The sequence below is a fragment of the Rhinolophus sinicus genome, chromosome 15 (genome assembly GCF_057876585.1).
Source record: "Rhinolophus sinicus isolate RSI-liver-muscle chromosome 15, RSI-T2T, whole genome shotgun sequence".
Lineage (NCBI taxonomy): Eukaryota > Metazoa > Chordata > Mammalia > Chiroptera > Rhinolophidae > Rhinolophus > Rhinolophus sinicus.
Window position 1 is genome coordinate 7,413,710 of NC_142515.1, and position 16,119 is coordinate 7,429,828.

A 16,119-nucleotide genomic window follows, 5' to 3' on the forward strand; every position below is an offset into this window, starting at 1 on the left:
CAATATTCAGTCCAAAATTAATGCTGACAGTGTGGCTATTCCCTAGAAGGACCAGCCAGGTTTTCCAGGCATCGGTATTACTTTAGCCCTTTACCTCCAGTGCTGCTAAGAAAAGTTCAGTGGAGCTTCTAGAAACCCAAGATATAGGCAAGAGCAGAGGGGAAAAAACAGAAGATGAAAAAGAAAGGCCGGAGAAGGAGTCAGAGCATGTCAGAGAAGGGGAGAAGGCAGAGAAGGGTAACAAGTCCATCACGGTGGAAGCCCTTTTTCTGAAATGATGCCCTTTGGTAGCGCCCTGGCAGCAGAGCTGTGTAACGGCCCCCTGTCCTTCACACGTGGTGTCCCTGCTGGGAAACCGAGAAGGCTGGCATCACTTGATTATTTGGACTTCCTTCTTTGACTAAACAGAAATGGAATTGGAACCATAAATTCATTGGCTTTCATTATTGAACTCTTCACTCAGAACACAGGTCCGGAAGGGTGACCCAGACAGGGCAGTGCTATTTTGCTCAATTTCCTGGAAGAATCACTTCAGGGCTTGAGCTTCAAGATGATGCTCAGGACAGCCAAGGACACCAAAGTCTCACCTTCAGCGATCGTCCCTGCCATGACAGCCAGTGGGCGACCTGTCAAACACACAAAGGACATGTGAATTGTCAGCTGACACCGAGGACCGCACCCGTTTTCACATGAGACTCTGAGGGGCTTAACAGATCCACTGTCTGGCCCCTCCCAGAACTACTGAGCCATTCTCTGGGGCTGAGGCCAGAGCATGTCGGGATGTGTATGTGAGGGAGAGAAGAAGCACTGATGTAGACCCGTCCCAGACATGGATGCATTATTCTCTTGTCATACACACAAATGAGATATTTTAAAATTGAGGGGTTTTAGAAAATGAAAGACATGGTTCCAATGACCCAAGGGTCAGGGGTTCCAAGGATTTGGTGTAAGAATAGAAAGAAGCACCAAGTCACTGATTCCTCTGACCTGGTGCTGCTCAGAGACGTCGAGTCAGGACCTAAGGAAGCTACGGATCCTCCTTCATGTCTCCGACATCTCTCCTACCGCTGACACTTGGCCCAGAACCTCCCCTGGACATTCTCTGCCAGGTCGAAGCCATTCCCACCTGCTAGAGTTGACAACCCAGGAGGGGATGAGACTGGAGCTCTACTAGACCTGTCTACTCAGCTTTATTCACGACTCACTCTCTGACCAAGAGCTGGCTAAAGGCAGGGGCATTGAGGGACCTGGGGTTTTGATGAAGGAGAGAGGGTCCTGACATGGAAAACGCCAGGTGTTGGTGTTGGGAGCATGTGGGAAAAGCAACAGCAAGGCACAGGCAAGGAGAGGGTGGGAATGGAATTGAGTCACCTTGACTTCGGCCAGGTCTGGCCCACCAGTCATCAGCCCCTGGGCAGGAAGTGTCTCTAACTGCCTCTCATATCTTAAGCAACCCCGACCCATATCTCACTGCCATCCACTCACAGCCATCAGAACTGACGAATCAAAATGCTATACAAAAGTTTGAGAAATTTAGAACCTGCTTCCTGTGTGTGTAATACACAGTGCAGTAGGAGGGGAGGCAGGAAGTGAGTCTGGACTAGATGAAATCTAAAGTACTAGCCATCTCTCCGTTGGACAATCACACGATTCCCCATCTCAGTCAGTCCACCAGCTTGGAGAACAAGACGCATCTAATTTCCAGCAGAACTTCTTCCCCAAGGTTTTGAAAAAATGTACCTGTCATGTCACCTTCCCTACCTGGTGGTGTGACTGTTGAGTATTCAGCATCTGTAAGTGTGAGAGGTTAAAACACCTGCTGCGAGTGACTAATGCCCTGCTTCATTTTCAATAGTTATTTTTACACTGTCTTTTGAAAAGTACTCTCTCGGGTAGAGCCACGGCCGAGCTCTGCCTGGGCAGGGAGCTGGGGTTTCCCGGAGCAGATTACGCTGGCATCATCCCCGTGCCCCCAGTTGTGGGAAAAGCAGATGACCTGGGAGCACAGGTGCTCATCTCCCCACAGTGGGCACAGTCCAGAAGGGTCTTCCCAGAGCCTTCCCCGAGTGGGCCTCAGTCAGGGCTGACACGGCCCAGCTGCACCCCAGCTGCCTGCAGACAATGTTTGCTTCTGGCAGATCCCAGAGGTCATTGCACACAGTCCCCCAGACTCCCTGGTAGAAAAGTTATACACGGCCTGCACACCTCACATGACTCCTACCAGCGTCACGGGGGCCCAGACTCCTGGGGAAGGATAGGGGTCAAGGGTGATAGCAGCTCCCTCTGCCTGTTGATGGCTGTGCTGTCTTCTACCCAACATAGCTTTCCTTGTTTTCCACGACTTTGCTACTCACACCCTTCACGTTGCTGTGAGCAATTCCCATACGATCTCCCTGATGTGCCTGCTCTGAGAAGCCTGTAACGTCTTTCTTATCCACAGCCAGTTTTAAGATGGCTTGCCTGTGGTAGATTGTTTACACAAATCGCCCCAGTTCTTCTCCTCATAGTCTCGCTCTCTACAATGTGACGTTGCAGCTCTTTCTGTCCAGAGGCTGGGCTTATTTTCCTGCTCTTTGATTCTGGGCTGGTGGCCTGTGACTTGCTTTGGCCAGTAGAATGTGGCAGGAATCAATGGTGCACCTAAGCAGAGCTGAGGCCTCAAGAGGTGTGACAGGTTTCAATTTGCTGCATGGAAACTCTGGGACTGGGTAATGAAAAACACATAACCTTGTCACTTCTGTCGCCTCAGAAGAGAGCTGTGGAACTGTAAAACATGTGAGGGAGGCGTCCTAGGCCACACAGTCTTCAGTGTACCTGCCAGCTAACAGTTCTCATCACAAATGCAGGAGCGAGCCCAGCCAAGATGAGCTGAGACCAGCCAAGCCCACCCCATAACAGCAGAGCTACCAGGAGGACCCACAGACGCATGAGCAACTGTAAAGGGTTGTTGTTTTCAGCTATTGTGCTCTGGGGTGTTTTTGCATGGTAGTAGGTAACTCATACACTTTATCCGTACCCCCTTCTTAGACAACCTGACCTAGGAGGGGGCTTGGGGCAGTGCCATGCCCCCGTGGTTGAGTCTGCCTGATCAGCTGGACTGGACTCGAGTGTACATCTGACTCCAGAGGAACCAATCCATGTACTGAACTGGGCCAACTTCTCTGCTGACTGTTTGGAATTGGGAAGAGAACTGGAAAATCATTTGGACTCAGGGCTTGATGCTTCTATGTGGGGCAGCCATGATGAGTCGTGAGTGAGTGGGTAGCGACTAGAGAAGCTACTCAGAATAATGGCTCATGAAAGGAAAGCAAGAGGAAGACAGGAGAGCCAGGGGGAGAGAGAACGGCTCTACAGCAGCTCGATTCCCTTCTTGTTTGTACTCCCTTGACTGAGCACTTCCCATGGTCTGGGGGTGCAGCAAGAGCACGGTGGGGCCTCTTTTACGGCACAGATCACTTTTTTCTTACGTTATGGCTTTCTGTGTGCAACACTGGTCTCCATGCTAAACTGCAAACTCCCTGAGAGGTGGGACCTATGTACCCATCACATAGCCTGGTTCAGTGAGCAGCAGATGGGGCACACGGTAGGTACGCAAGATAAAAAGTTATTAAGCAAATGAAGGAAAGAGAGATGTGGAGAGAGTAGGTTTAAAAGTTCTCATCACAAGAAAAAAAATTCTGTAACTATGTATGGCGATGGATGTTAACTGGCCTTATTGTGGTGGTCATTTCACAATATATACACATAGTGAATCATTATGTTTACATCTGAAATGCATATAGTGTTGTATCTCAATTAAAAGAGTTTTAAAAAGTGAATCCAAAGAAGAGAGCTTGGAAAGTTATACTAAAAAATGTTAACATAAAAAGTAACATGAAAAAGAAAGATGTGGACCATGGACATGTGCAGGCAGTTGAAACTCGCACAGCCAACAATGGCATCTTTGGTGACCACCAAAGACCCTGGCCAATGGCCAGGAGCCGTTTCACCAGGGCTACTCTCAGATCCTGGGGCAGTGACAATGGCTCCTCTCCATCTTCCCTGAATCTTTTGGTTGTACAGCTAGATTAAAGGAATGTGAGGTCCAGGGTTTCACTTCTGCCTTATCTGACTTCAGATTGGACCTAACTTGTGAAACACGAAAACCTAACTCAAGGATGAATCTCCTGAAATATTACTCATCCCTGATCACAGCAAAACCGTCTTAGAGAGCCACCTCACACACTTCGCTAATTCTATATGGTTACTGGCCAGACCTGGATTCTAGTTCAGAAAGCATATTAATGTCTCCCATCCTGCAGCCCACAGGGAGTCTAAATACCTGGTTCCTCCCTTGCCTGGCACAGTGCCATTCTTCCCTCACCCCTCAGTTCTTGGCTTAGATATTGTTTCCTCCGCCCTGACCCCCAGATCTGGACGGAGACCCTATTTGGGCACCCCTGGCACCCTGTGCTCAACCATCACAGTATTCTCCACACTCTGATGTAACACACCTCCCTTCAGTGAACTCAGCCTCCATGGGGGTCTGCTTTGTGTATCATTATATAAATCATCAGTGATACTAAATATTCTTAGTGACACATATTCACTCATTCATTCATTGTCGAGTGAACAAAGTTCTTCAGAAGAAAATACAAAAAGAAACAGCCTTACCTGGAGGGATTGAAGAAGTTGGGTACTGAGCCGCTGACATCACTGATGATGTGGGAAGTGAGTTCTCATAGGCTGTTGGTGGGTGAAAAGGAAAGACTGTCACCAGGGAACAGTCATAACATTAGATGGGGGTACACAGCTGCTTCCGGGGGGCGCCTGCCTCCTCCCAGGATTGAACAGGAATAATGGTGACACCGCATACAAAGGCTAGTGACCTCACGTCCCCATTGAGGACAGAACATGGCATTACTGACGGTGGATAAACTAGCATGTGCCATGTGGCCATTAGCAAAAGAAAAGCCCATGGGCAATCATCCCTAAGTGGCCTGCTGTACGAGAGGCCATGAGTTGGCTATCATCTCTCTCTTTGCTGCCCTCTCCCCAGGTGTGTTGTGACTTCACCTGAACAAAGCGAGGTGAGTGACACAGCAGGTCCTTGGTAGAGGGGTGGGCAAGGAGGGGGCATCAACTCTGAAATGCATGAGGGCGAGGGACCTGCTGTGTGTCTTGACTATGGTGGTGATTACACCGTTATATACAATTACCAAAGTTCACCAGACTGGACCTTAAAATGGGTGAATTTTATGGAACATAAACCAAAACTTAATAAAAAATAAGATGAGTTGATGGATGAATAGAGGCATGATAGATGGATGATTAATAAAGTTATTATAGAATCTAGGTGGATTTCATCGCTAAATTCTTCAAATTTGGCTGTATGTTTGAATATTTTCATAATAAAATGTTGGGGGGAAAAGTGTCCCTCAGTTTCTACTACAAGACCCATGCCTCTGTTTTTCCATGACAACCTCTTGCTTTGTGTAGTGGCACACACTTAACCCCCCAGTCCTTGTGGCTGCCTATTCTTGTTAGTCACAGAATGTCAACGGCATAGAATCTTAAGGTGCATGAAATCCAATGTTCTAATGATGTGGAGACCGGAGCCAAGGTCCTTCAGCTGGAGAGAGACCAGCCAGGATCAGATTCCTACAGCTCAGTGCCCTTTCCACCCCCACACTGCCTCCCTTAGGAGGGCATGTGACCAAAGGGAGGAATCATTGCTGTGAGAGTGCCTGCAAGGTGTCAGGTATCTTTAGGCATTGTCAAATTCATGTTCTTATCTAATTCTCTATAGTATTCCTACTTTAATGAAGAGGAATTGAGATGAAATTGGATTGAGAGATGATGTAATTTGGCTGAGGTCACGTAATTAAGGCTCATCATAGGTCATGTCTGTCTCTCCTGTTAGGGTGCAAATCACATGAAAGGAGAGACCCAGGGGGCTTTGGTCACTGCTGAGGCCCCAGTGCTTGTTGGCACAGAGTTTGGCACGTGGTGGACACTCAGTCCATATCCATTGAATGAATGCATGAGTGAAGGAATGAAGCTAGGAGGCCAACCAGGATGTGACTCTAAACCTCACGATCTTCTTTACATTATGCTGAGTCTAATAGATGGTGCCCAACATAACTCGGTCCTACCTGTAAGCGAAGCATCTGTGGGCTCGGCACCTATCAAAGGGAAGAGAGATTGTGCCTGTTACCATGTCTTAGTTGGTGAATGTTTACTGGGAATGTGCTACCTTTAGGGAGCTGTTGGAAGTAGACAGAGAAGCAGAGACCCTGCCCTTGAGGATCATGGCGTTTCCTGGGGATTTGAGACACGAGACCAGGCAGCCAATCCCGAGTGCCCCGGGAGAACTTCAGAAGTCAGTGCCCCCCCAGGGACCTTAGGCGTTGAGGAGGTGTGGTTCAGAGGGGCCGGGCACAGCCTGGCAGAGCTCGTCACTCACAGAGATGTTATTCCAGCTCTCAGTGGGACAGAATCAGGAAAGACTGGGAAGTATAGTGGGGCAAATCAACCAGAAGGACACATGTTTGGGAAGGTCACCAGGCCCACACAGGGAAGGCCCGGAACACCAGCTGACAAATTTGGCCCGTCACCCAGAGGTCACAGACTCAACATTTTCCGAGGGCCATGCAGGTGAGATAAACAAGTGACTTGAGTGGTGGGGTCTGTGTGAACTGGACAGCTGCGTCCAAAGGGGCGGCTCTTTTTCAGATCCAGCCAGTTAACGTAATAAAAGAATTTGTTGATTTGAGCCTGAACTTCTGCTTTTATTTTATCACAAAATGTAAGAATTTGAATTTTTATGCCAAAGACTCTGATTTGGCTGAATTCAAGCTCAGCCTGAATTTTTAAACCAAACAGGTCACTTCTGAGCCTGGATCCAGCCTATGAACCACACGTAGCAATCTTTGCGGTCAAGGGCACAGTCAGACTGATGCACACCTTTGAAAGGAGGTCGGCAACACTGGCTGCCTGCCCGACCCACTGACATTCCTAGACTGGGCTGTGGTGTGTGGACGGGTGAGCAGTGAAGGAATAGGGGTCCCAAATAGGCGCTGACGGTCAGCCCCTCACCTGTGCAGACAACACCAGCGTCTTCCAGGTGCCCGCAGTTCTGCCCGGCCTCGTCCTTGTGCAAGCACTGCCCCAGGTGGCTCTCACTCCCTGTGCACTGCACATCGTCCAGCAAGATCTTCCCCGAGCCTGCCCCGAAGTGGGCCCCCGTGGGGGCTGCCACAGCCTGACCACACTGCAGCTGCTGGCACACGACGTTGGCCCCCGCCAGGTCCCAGAGGTCGTCACACACGGTCCCCCATGAGCCCTGGATGAGAACCTCCACACGGCCTGAGCACGCCCCCGTGCCATTCATCAGCCTCACAGCCATCTGGGCTCCTGGGGAGGCACAAGGAGGGGTACACAGTGCACTGGCCTTCCTGTCTCTGGAAGGTTCCTTCATCCTTTGAACCCCTAAGCGATCATATCCCCGCTTACAAACATGCAAGATCACATAGTGCTCATGCACCCACACTTTAGAAAGAGCCAAAATAATCTTCAATTTCAAGTCTCTTCCATGAGACTTTATCATAGCCCCCCTTCCAAAATATGGAACTTGCTTTAAGAAATTTCCAGAATTTCTAAGTATTCCTAACAAGACCATTTTATCCATATGTTATTCTGTTATTCCCCTACCATGGACAGGGATAGAAATAGGAGATGTCTAATGAAACAGGAAACTAGACTATCCACAGGCAGATCATAGCTTAAAAGACACCTTGTCACACCAAACTACATTAATCTTAGAGCAACTCGGTCCCTTTGGCCCCATAGATCTTTCTTCATGTCTTTACTATGTAAAAGAGACTGAGGGCAGGAACTAACACTTGTTGTTTGTGAGTTAAGTGCTAGAGCCTCAGAGAATCACTAACGTAAATGTTTCTCTCTTAATCTTTACAACAACCCCATGTGGTAGGGGATGGGTTCCCATTTTACAGATGAAGAAACGGAGACTCTGAAGGTGAAGAGAATTGCTCTAAATCCCCGAACTTGTAAGTGGGCTACGTCCCATTTTAACTGTGCCTGTGGTTTCCCTCCATCTTGGAGAAACGCCTGTCCCCATGCTATCCATCCATCAGCCCTTCCTTTCTCGGGGACTGCTTCCCATACCTGCAGGTGGAGGTGTCCAGGCCTCAGGAGCCATGGTCAGTGAAGCCTCTGAGAAGCTGTCAGCTAGAAGGAACAACAAAGTGAGGTCACTGTCAGTAGGGTGGAAGGAATAAAGTAAACATCCTGCTGGAAGGACTCGTTTTAAGAGCCTCTGAAGCGTTTTGCTTTCTTTTGATTCATGTGAGTAAGTCACCATCATCACCATCAATCCTATTTGTTTAAACCATCAAGACTGTTTAACTTTTTACTCATCTATTATACGTTCATGGTAAACTTATCCTTGAATCCTTGGCTCAGTAAAAATAAATCTTTACAGAATAGAAGACAAATTTAAGAACATCATATGTAAGAAAACCTAAAGGAAATAAAAGCAGCCTCTATAAATTAATAATACTGTGTGCTATCATTCCTTAAAAATGTTTATTGAATGCAAAGAAAGTGAGGCAGGGTACGTGCATTTAAAAGGCTTCTATCTCAGTCAGAAGCTAGAATAACTGTAATATGAGGTGGACTGTGAGAGATGTCAACAAAAAAAGTACAAGGATAGAGGCTATGTCTCGCTGTGGAGACCAGGGGACGCTACCTGGAGAAATGAAGCTATGAAGCCATGTAGGACTTCAAAGGTGGAAGAGAAGGGAAGGGAACTCATTCAGGCAGCACAGGTATTGGGGGACAGCAACTTTGAATTTAAATGCTCAAGGGGATGTGACATGTATTTTAATTTGATTAGACTATTGTGGTAGCATTTGTATTAATCCCAAATACCTGGCTTTCAGCATTTTCCTTACTCACATTATACAGAAACTTCCTAAGAGTTGGGACATGAAGTAAAGGGGATTTGGGCCAAGTATGACATCCTGTAGCTTCTAGTGGGGCATTTGTAGGATGAATTATATGTTAAAGGCTCCTAGACACACTATAGTAAAGAAACCTGTTTAATTTGTTTAATGCAATGTTTCTAAATTCATAGGACCATAGAAACTCTGTGTGTGTGTGCACGCGCGTACACAATTCATCTTAACATCGCGAACTAGGGGTTCTGGGAACATGTTCTCAGAAACATCTTCATTTAACTATGTGAAAGATCCTGGTAGAGGCTGGAGACTCCTCGCAATGTTTGTTAATAAATTTCCATTTTTTTGTTCTTATTTCTAGAAATCTGAAGTAACTTGTAAACTTGAATAAATATATAGGATATAAAATTTCAATGTAAACTCAAAAAAAGCTGCATTTTTATGGACCTATTGGTGTTTGCTTTTCTCCAGGGGTGACGGGTGCAATTGTTAGTTATTTCAACAGCTGCATTAAAAAGAAAACGTCAATTAGTAATAAATAGCACCCCAAAGAGACAAAACCAAAGCTGAGTAAAGGGAAAGCTATTTGGCACTCCAAACCAATTTCTAGTGTCCTTTTGTGAAATATAAGAAAGTTCTAAAGGGTTTGGTGAATTTCTAGACTAAAGACGCGATATTTCTAATCTAGGATCTAATTATTATTCTACCACATGCAAATGAACGTCAATTTCCTGATCTACAGGACTGGGAATCAGATCCAATAATGAATAGGAACGAGGTTTATAAACTAAGAAGTGCATAAGTTCAAAAAACTTATCATGATATGCCCAATTCAATAAATGCTTCATTATTTTGGAGGGGAAAATTAGCTCACTAGCTACAAAAATAAATATTGAAATAGAAAATTAAAAAAATACCTTTACAATCACATCAAAATCCATGGAATTCTTATGACTAAATCTAATAAGTACTTGCAAGATTTGTTTGCAGAAAAATGCAAAATATTGATGAGATAAGTTAAAGACCTAAATAAATGAAGACATATATTGTATTGATGGATCAGAAAAGTCAATATTGTTAAGATGTCAATTTTCCTTAAATTTATGTATAGACTCAATACAATCTAAATTAAAATTCCTAACAGACACTTTTTTATATAAATTGACAAGTTGATTCTAAAATTTTACATAAAAGGCAAAAATTCTAGCTTAGAACAATTTAAAAAAAATAATTTTAAAAGAACAAAGTTGGAGTGCTCACACTACCTGATTTCAAGACTTACTCTAAAGTTACAGTAATCAAGGCAACATCATATGGCCATGAAAATAATCATGTAAATCAGTGGAACAAAAGAGGGAATTTAGAAATAGACCCATGTATTATTTATGGTTATTTAATTTTTAATAAAGTGCCAAGGTATTTCAATGGAGATAGGAGAGTCTTTTAAACAAATGGTATTGGGATGATTAGACATATACAAAGGAAAAAAATATCTTTTAAACCACGTAAAAAATCAACTAAAATGTATAATAGAGATAAACGAAAAACCTAAAACTTCTAGGAGAAAATCTGAGAGACCTTTAGTTAAGTGAATATCGTTTAGATAGAACACAAAAGCACAATTCATTAAAGGAAAAAAACTTGGAAAATATAACTTCATTCAAATTTTAAAAATTTGTTCTTTATAAAACACTGCTTAGAAAATGAAAAGACATAGACTGAGAGAAAAAATTTGCATAACACATATCAAAGAAAATATTAGTACACAGATATATAAAAAACTGTTATAACAATAATAAAAAGACACCCCAGTTTTTAAAAAAGGATGAAAGGTTTGAATGCACACTTCACCTAAGAAGAGATGCTTACTTGCTAATTAAAGGCTAATTAAAAACACGAAGAGATGTCACTATCTCATTATAGCAGAGAAGCTATCATGGCTAAACAAAAAATAGAAAATCCAAAATGTGGAGAAGGATGTGGAGCAACTACAACTCTCATATGTTGCTGGTGAGAATGCAAAATGGTGCAGCCACTTTGGAAAATAGTTTAACCTGTGTGTGAATGTTTTTAGCAGCTTTATTCATAATAATCAAAATTGGAAATATACTCGATGTCCATCAAGTGGGGAACAGATAAACAAATTTTGGTACATCCATACAGTGGAATACCACTTGGCTGAAAAAAGAATGCTTGATACATGGAACTACATGGAAGAGTCTCAAAAGCATTATGCTAAGAAGCTCAAGACAAAATGCTACATAGTGTCTGATTATGTTACATAATGTTCTGGAAAACGCAAACCTATAGAGACAGAAATCATATTGATGGTTGCCTGGTGGTCAGGAGAGGGGATTGACTATAAAGGGGCACAAAGAACTTTTAAGATAATGGAAATGTCCTATATTGTGATGATTACACAACTGTAACCATTTGTCAAAATTCCGTGAACTACACAGTGATTTTTACTGTAGGTAAACTATGTCAATAAGCCTGATTCTTTTTTTTTTTTTTAAAGGTAACTCTGACTGCATGTAAATTGGACTAGAATGTTGGGAGCTTGCAGGCAGGGAATCCAGTTAGGAGAAATTTGTGGTCATCCAGGCAGGAAGAGGTGATGAGTATTTGGGTCAAAACAATGGTTGTCAGGTAAAGAGGAGACTACGAATGCAACCCCAGGCATATAGCTGTAAGTGGAAAATTAATTCATCCCCAAACTTACTTAAATATCCTTGATTGGGTGTTTAGCTCTATATATACAGAACCATAAAAACACATACACTAAAAATAACCAAGGAAATGATTCACAAATACAAAGTTCAACTTACTATATGGACTAGTTTCTGCTGATAATGGTGCTGATGCTGTTGCTGGTAACAATGATGATGACAATACTGATGGCATTGATGATAATGGTGGTGATGATAATAGTGGTAATGATGACAATGGTGATGAGGATGATAATGATGATGATGATGGTGATGATGACAATGGTGATGATGATAATGGTGGTGATGATGATGACAATGGTGATGATGATGACAATGGTGGTGATAATGACAATGGTGGTGAGGATGATAACGGTGGTGATGATGACAATGGTGATGATGATGACAATGGTGGTGAGGATGATAATGGTGGTGAGGATGATAATGGTGGTGATGACGACAATGGTGATGATGATGACAATGGTGGTGATGATGATAATGGTGGTGAGGATGATAATGATGATGATGATGACAATGGTGGTGATGATGATAATGGTGGTGAGGATGATAATGGTGGTGATGATGACAATGGTGATGATGATGACAATGGTGATGATGATAATGGTTGTGATGATGATGACAATGGTGATGATGATGACAATGGTGGTGATGATGATAATGGTGGTGATGATGATAATGGTAATGATGATAATGGTGGTGGTGATGATGATAATGGTTGTGATGATGATGACAATGGTGATGATGATGACAATGGTGGTGATGATGATAATGGTGATGATGATGACAATGGTGGTGATGATGACAATGGTGGTGATGATGATAATGGTGGTGATGATGATAATGGTAATGATGATAATGGTGGTGGTGGTGATGATGATGACAATGATGATGATGACGACAATGGTGGTGATGATGATAATGGTGGTGATGATGATAATGGTGGTGAGGATGATAATGGTGGTGAGGATGACAATGGTGATGATGATGACAATGGTGGTGATGATGATAATGGTGGTGATGATGATAATGGTGGTGATGATGATAATGGTGATGGTGATGACAATGGTGATGATGATGACAATGGTGATGATGATAATGGTTGTGATGATGACAATGGTGATGATGATGACAATGGTGGTGATGATGATAATGGTGATGGTGATGACAATGGTGATGATGATGATAATGGTGATGGTGATGACAATGGTGGTGATGATAATGGTGGTGATGATGATGACAATGGTGATGATGATGATAATGGTGATGATGATGACAATGGTGGTGATGATGACAATGGTGGTGATGATGATAATGGTGATGGTGATGACAATGGTGGTGATGATAATGGTGGTGATGATGATGACAATGGTGATGATGATGATAATGGTGATGATGATGACAATGGTGGTGATGATGACAATGGTGATGATGATGATAATGGTGATGGTGATGACAATGGTGGTGATGATAATGGTGGTGATGATGATGACAAAGGTGATGATGATGATAATGGTGATGATGATGACAATGATGATGATGACGACAATGGTGGTGATGATGATAATGGTGGTGATGATGATAATGGTGTAGATGATGACAATGGTGATGACAATGGTGGTGATGATAATGGTGGTGATGATGACAATGGTGATGATGATGACAATGGTGGTGATGATGATAATGGTGGTAGTGATAATGGTGGTGATGATGATGATAATGGTGGTGATGATGGTGATGATAATTGTGGTGATGATGATAATGGTGATGGTGATGATGATGATAATGGTGATGATGATGACAATGGTGGTGATGATGATGACAATGGTGATGATGATAATGGTGGTGATGATGATAATGGTGGTAGTGATAATGACAATGGTGATGATGATGACAGTGGTGATGATGATGATAATGGTGATGATGATGATAATGGTGATGATGATGACAATGGTGGTGATGATGATAATGGTGGTGAGGATGATAATGGTGCTGATGATGACAATGGTGATGATGATGATAATGGTGATGGTGATGACAATGGTGGTGATGACAATAATGATGATGATGACAATGGTGATGATGACAATGGTGATGATGACAATAGTGATGATGATGACAATGGTGATGATGATGATAATGGTGATGATGATGACAATGGTGGTAGTGATAATGACAATGGTGATGATGATGACAGTGGTGATGATGATGATAATGGTGATGATGATGATAATGGTGATGATGATAATGGTGATGATGATGATAATGGTGATGGTGATGACAATGGTGGTGATGATAATGGTGGTGATGATGATGACAATGGTGATGATGATGACAAAGGTGATGATGATGATAATGGTGATGATGATGATAATGGTGGTGATGATGGTGATGACAATGGTGATGACGACAATGGTGATGATGATGACAATGACGATGATGGCAATGCTGACAATAGCAAAGATAGCGATGATGAAGACGATGATGAGGATGATGAAGGTGATGATAATTCTGCTTCTGTTTATTAGAATAAGAAATATTACTTCTTTGTTTTAAGACAGCAATTGTGAAAGTGTGGTCATCAGATCACAGTAGAAGCATCCTGGACTTGCTGGAAATACAAATTCTCATACCGCACTCTAGGACTACTGAAACAGAAACTCTGGGTTGGGTCTAGCAGTATGTGTTTAAATAAGCCCTCAGGGTAATTCTGATGAACAGTTAACTTTAAGAAACACTTCTTTGGATAAAAAAAGAGGAAGGATTTACATGGCCCCATGGTTTTTCCTAGTGGCAGACTTACTCTAAAATCACATAACTACAATTTTTCAACTGATGTCATTTCTTCTAGGAAGAAGGATCAGGCCTCACAGACTGCAGAAGGATGACTTTCTGATCTAATCACTCTGGAAAGTAATTTTTGTCTCAAAGAAGTGATACGTGATGATTGATAGGCATAGTCATGGAAAACTATATCCTAAAGTCAGTGACTACTAATTACAGTCCTACCATGGTCCCACAAGAATCCTGTCCTGCCTGCAGCTGCCTGGTTATTTAGTTCTGATTTGGGAAGTTTCCCGCACCCAGGTGATTGTGTAGAACTAGCTAATTCCCAAACTCCCCTCTGCGGATATTACTCCTCAGTGTTGAACCCTTGGCTAAGCCATACCCTGAATGGTGCCTGGGATCTGCCCTCCAGCAGCTGCCCAGAAGAGGGGCCATTCAGGGCAGGATTAACAGGTTTCCTGGAGCAGGAAAGCAAGAATGCAGGACAGCAAGGTCAGCACCGGACATCTGTGTTCTGAGTTCCATCTGTTGTGGTGGGTTGACATACAGACTGAGAAAGCCTTTTAGGCTTTAAGTGATCTGGACCAATCAAATCAGCCTCTGCAAACTGCTTAAAGCTTGATTTAGCAGGGTTATTTTCATTCCATTTCTACCACACAGAATAAATATTAGAACTAGAAGCAAGTAGAATGGGACATAGAAATAGCCCAAATCAGTCTTACCTGGAGAGGAGGAGGCTGCCACTAGAGAACCTGTTAAGTGTAGAGAGAGGAAACCATTAACTCTCACAGGAGGAGGCTGCTGGCTCATTTCTCATGTTTTGTAATAACCCATTCTGTCCACAAGTCATTTAGAGTGAAAAAAGGCCCCTCACCTGAGCAGATGGCTCCGACGTCCTGCTGGTCACAGTTGTGAGTGAACCAGGTGTCGTGGGCACACAGGGCCAGGTAGCTCTCCTCCCCGCTGCAGTGCACATTGTCCAGGAGAATCTTCCCAGAGCCAGGGCCGAAGTGGGCGCCCAGTGGGGCAGACACTGCCTGGCCACACCCAAGCTGCCTGCACACGACGTGCGCCTCCTTCAGACCCCAGCCGTCACTACACACCGAGCCCCAGGTGCCGTGGTAGAAAACCTCCACCCATCCAGAGCAACTTCCGCTGCCATTTACGAGCCTCAGTCTGAGCCAGGATTCTGTAGAAATGAATATAATAGTACATTTTTGAGACTTACCTCTTGAACTTGTCTTATTTGCCTAGCTTACAAATTAGGGGGAATCTTTCAATTACTCCATGTGCGTATGAGTATTCTAGGAAAAATCTGCTTGATAATCATACCACTGTGATGTGCCTTTACTAGTCACTCAACAAGGCAGATTAGATTGTAGAATATGTATTTCTCATGAATTGGTGATTTAGGACTTGATATCAGCAGGGAAAATATGAAAAAATTAAGAAAATATATTTCTGTCAGTGGGGAAATGCATAAATTAAGTGGTTGATTCAAAAAAATATAACACTATAGCATTTAAAAGCAGTGAAATTATATGTATATAATCTATATCTATATCTACCTCAACATGGATGAATCTCAAAAATGTAACATTGAGTAAAGAACAAAAGGCATTGAATGATGTATAGGAGCCAATACC

At 43.4% G+C, this 16,119-nt stretch overlaps 1 protein-coding gene across 1 annotated transcript; it reads right to left on the reverse strand.

Moving 5' to 3' along the window:
* Positions 1 to 531: 531 nt before the first annotated feature.
* On the reverse strand, positions 532 to 15,762 carry LOC148755154 (scavenger receptor cysteine-rich domain-containing protein DMBT1-like). The gene is made up of 5 exons (XM_088791979.1): positions 15,758 to 15,762; positions 15,348 to 15,568; positions 8,167 to 8,229; positions 7,078 to 7,395; positions 532 to 626 (listed from the first exon to the last, which is right to left on the reverse strand). The coding sequence occupies exons 1-5, from the start codon at positions 15,760 to 15,762 to the stop codon at positions 532 to 534; spliced, it is 702 nt and encodes a 233-aa protein (XP_088648105.1).
* Positions 15,763 to 16,119: the final 357 nt, after the last annotated feature.

Excerpts from the sequence above, each read along its gene's own strand:
- LOC148755154 (XM_088791979.1), bottom strand. Across the intron at positions 8,230-15,347 it reads CGTCGGAGCCATCTGCTCAG|CTGACAGCTTCTCAGAGGCT; the intron begins GTGAGGGGCCTT and ends TGTTCCTTCTAG. Across the intron at positions 627-7,077 it reads CGCTGGTGTTGTCTGCACAG|GTCGCCCACTGGCTGTCATG; the intron begins GTGAGGGGCTGA and ends TGTGTTTGACAG.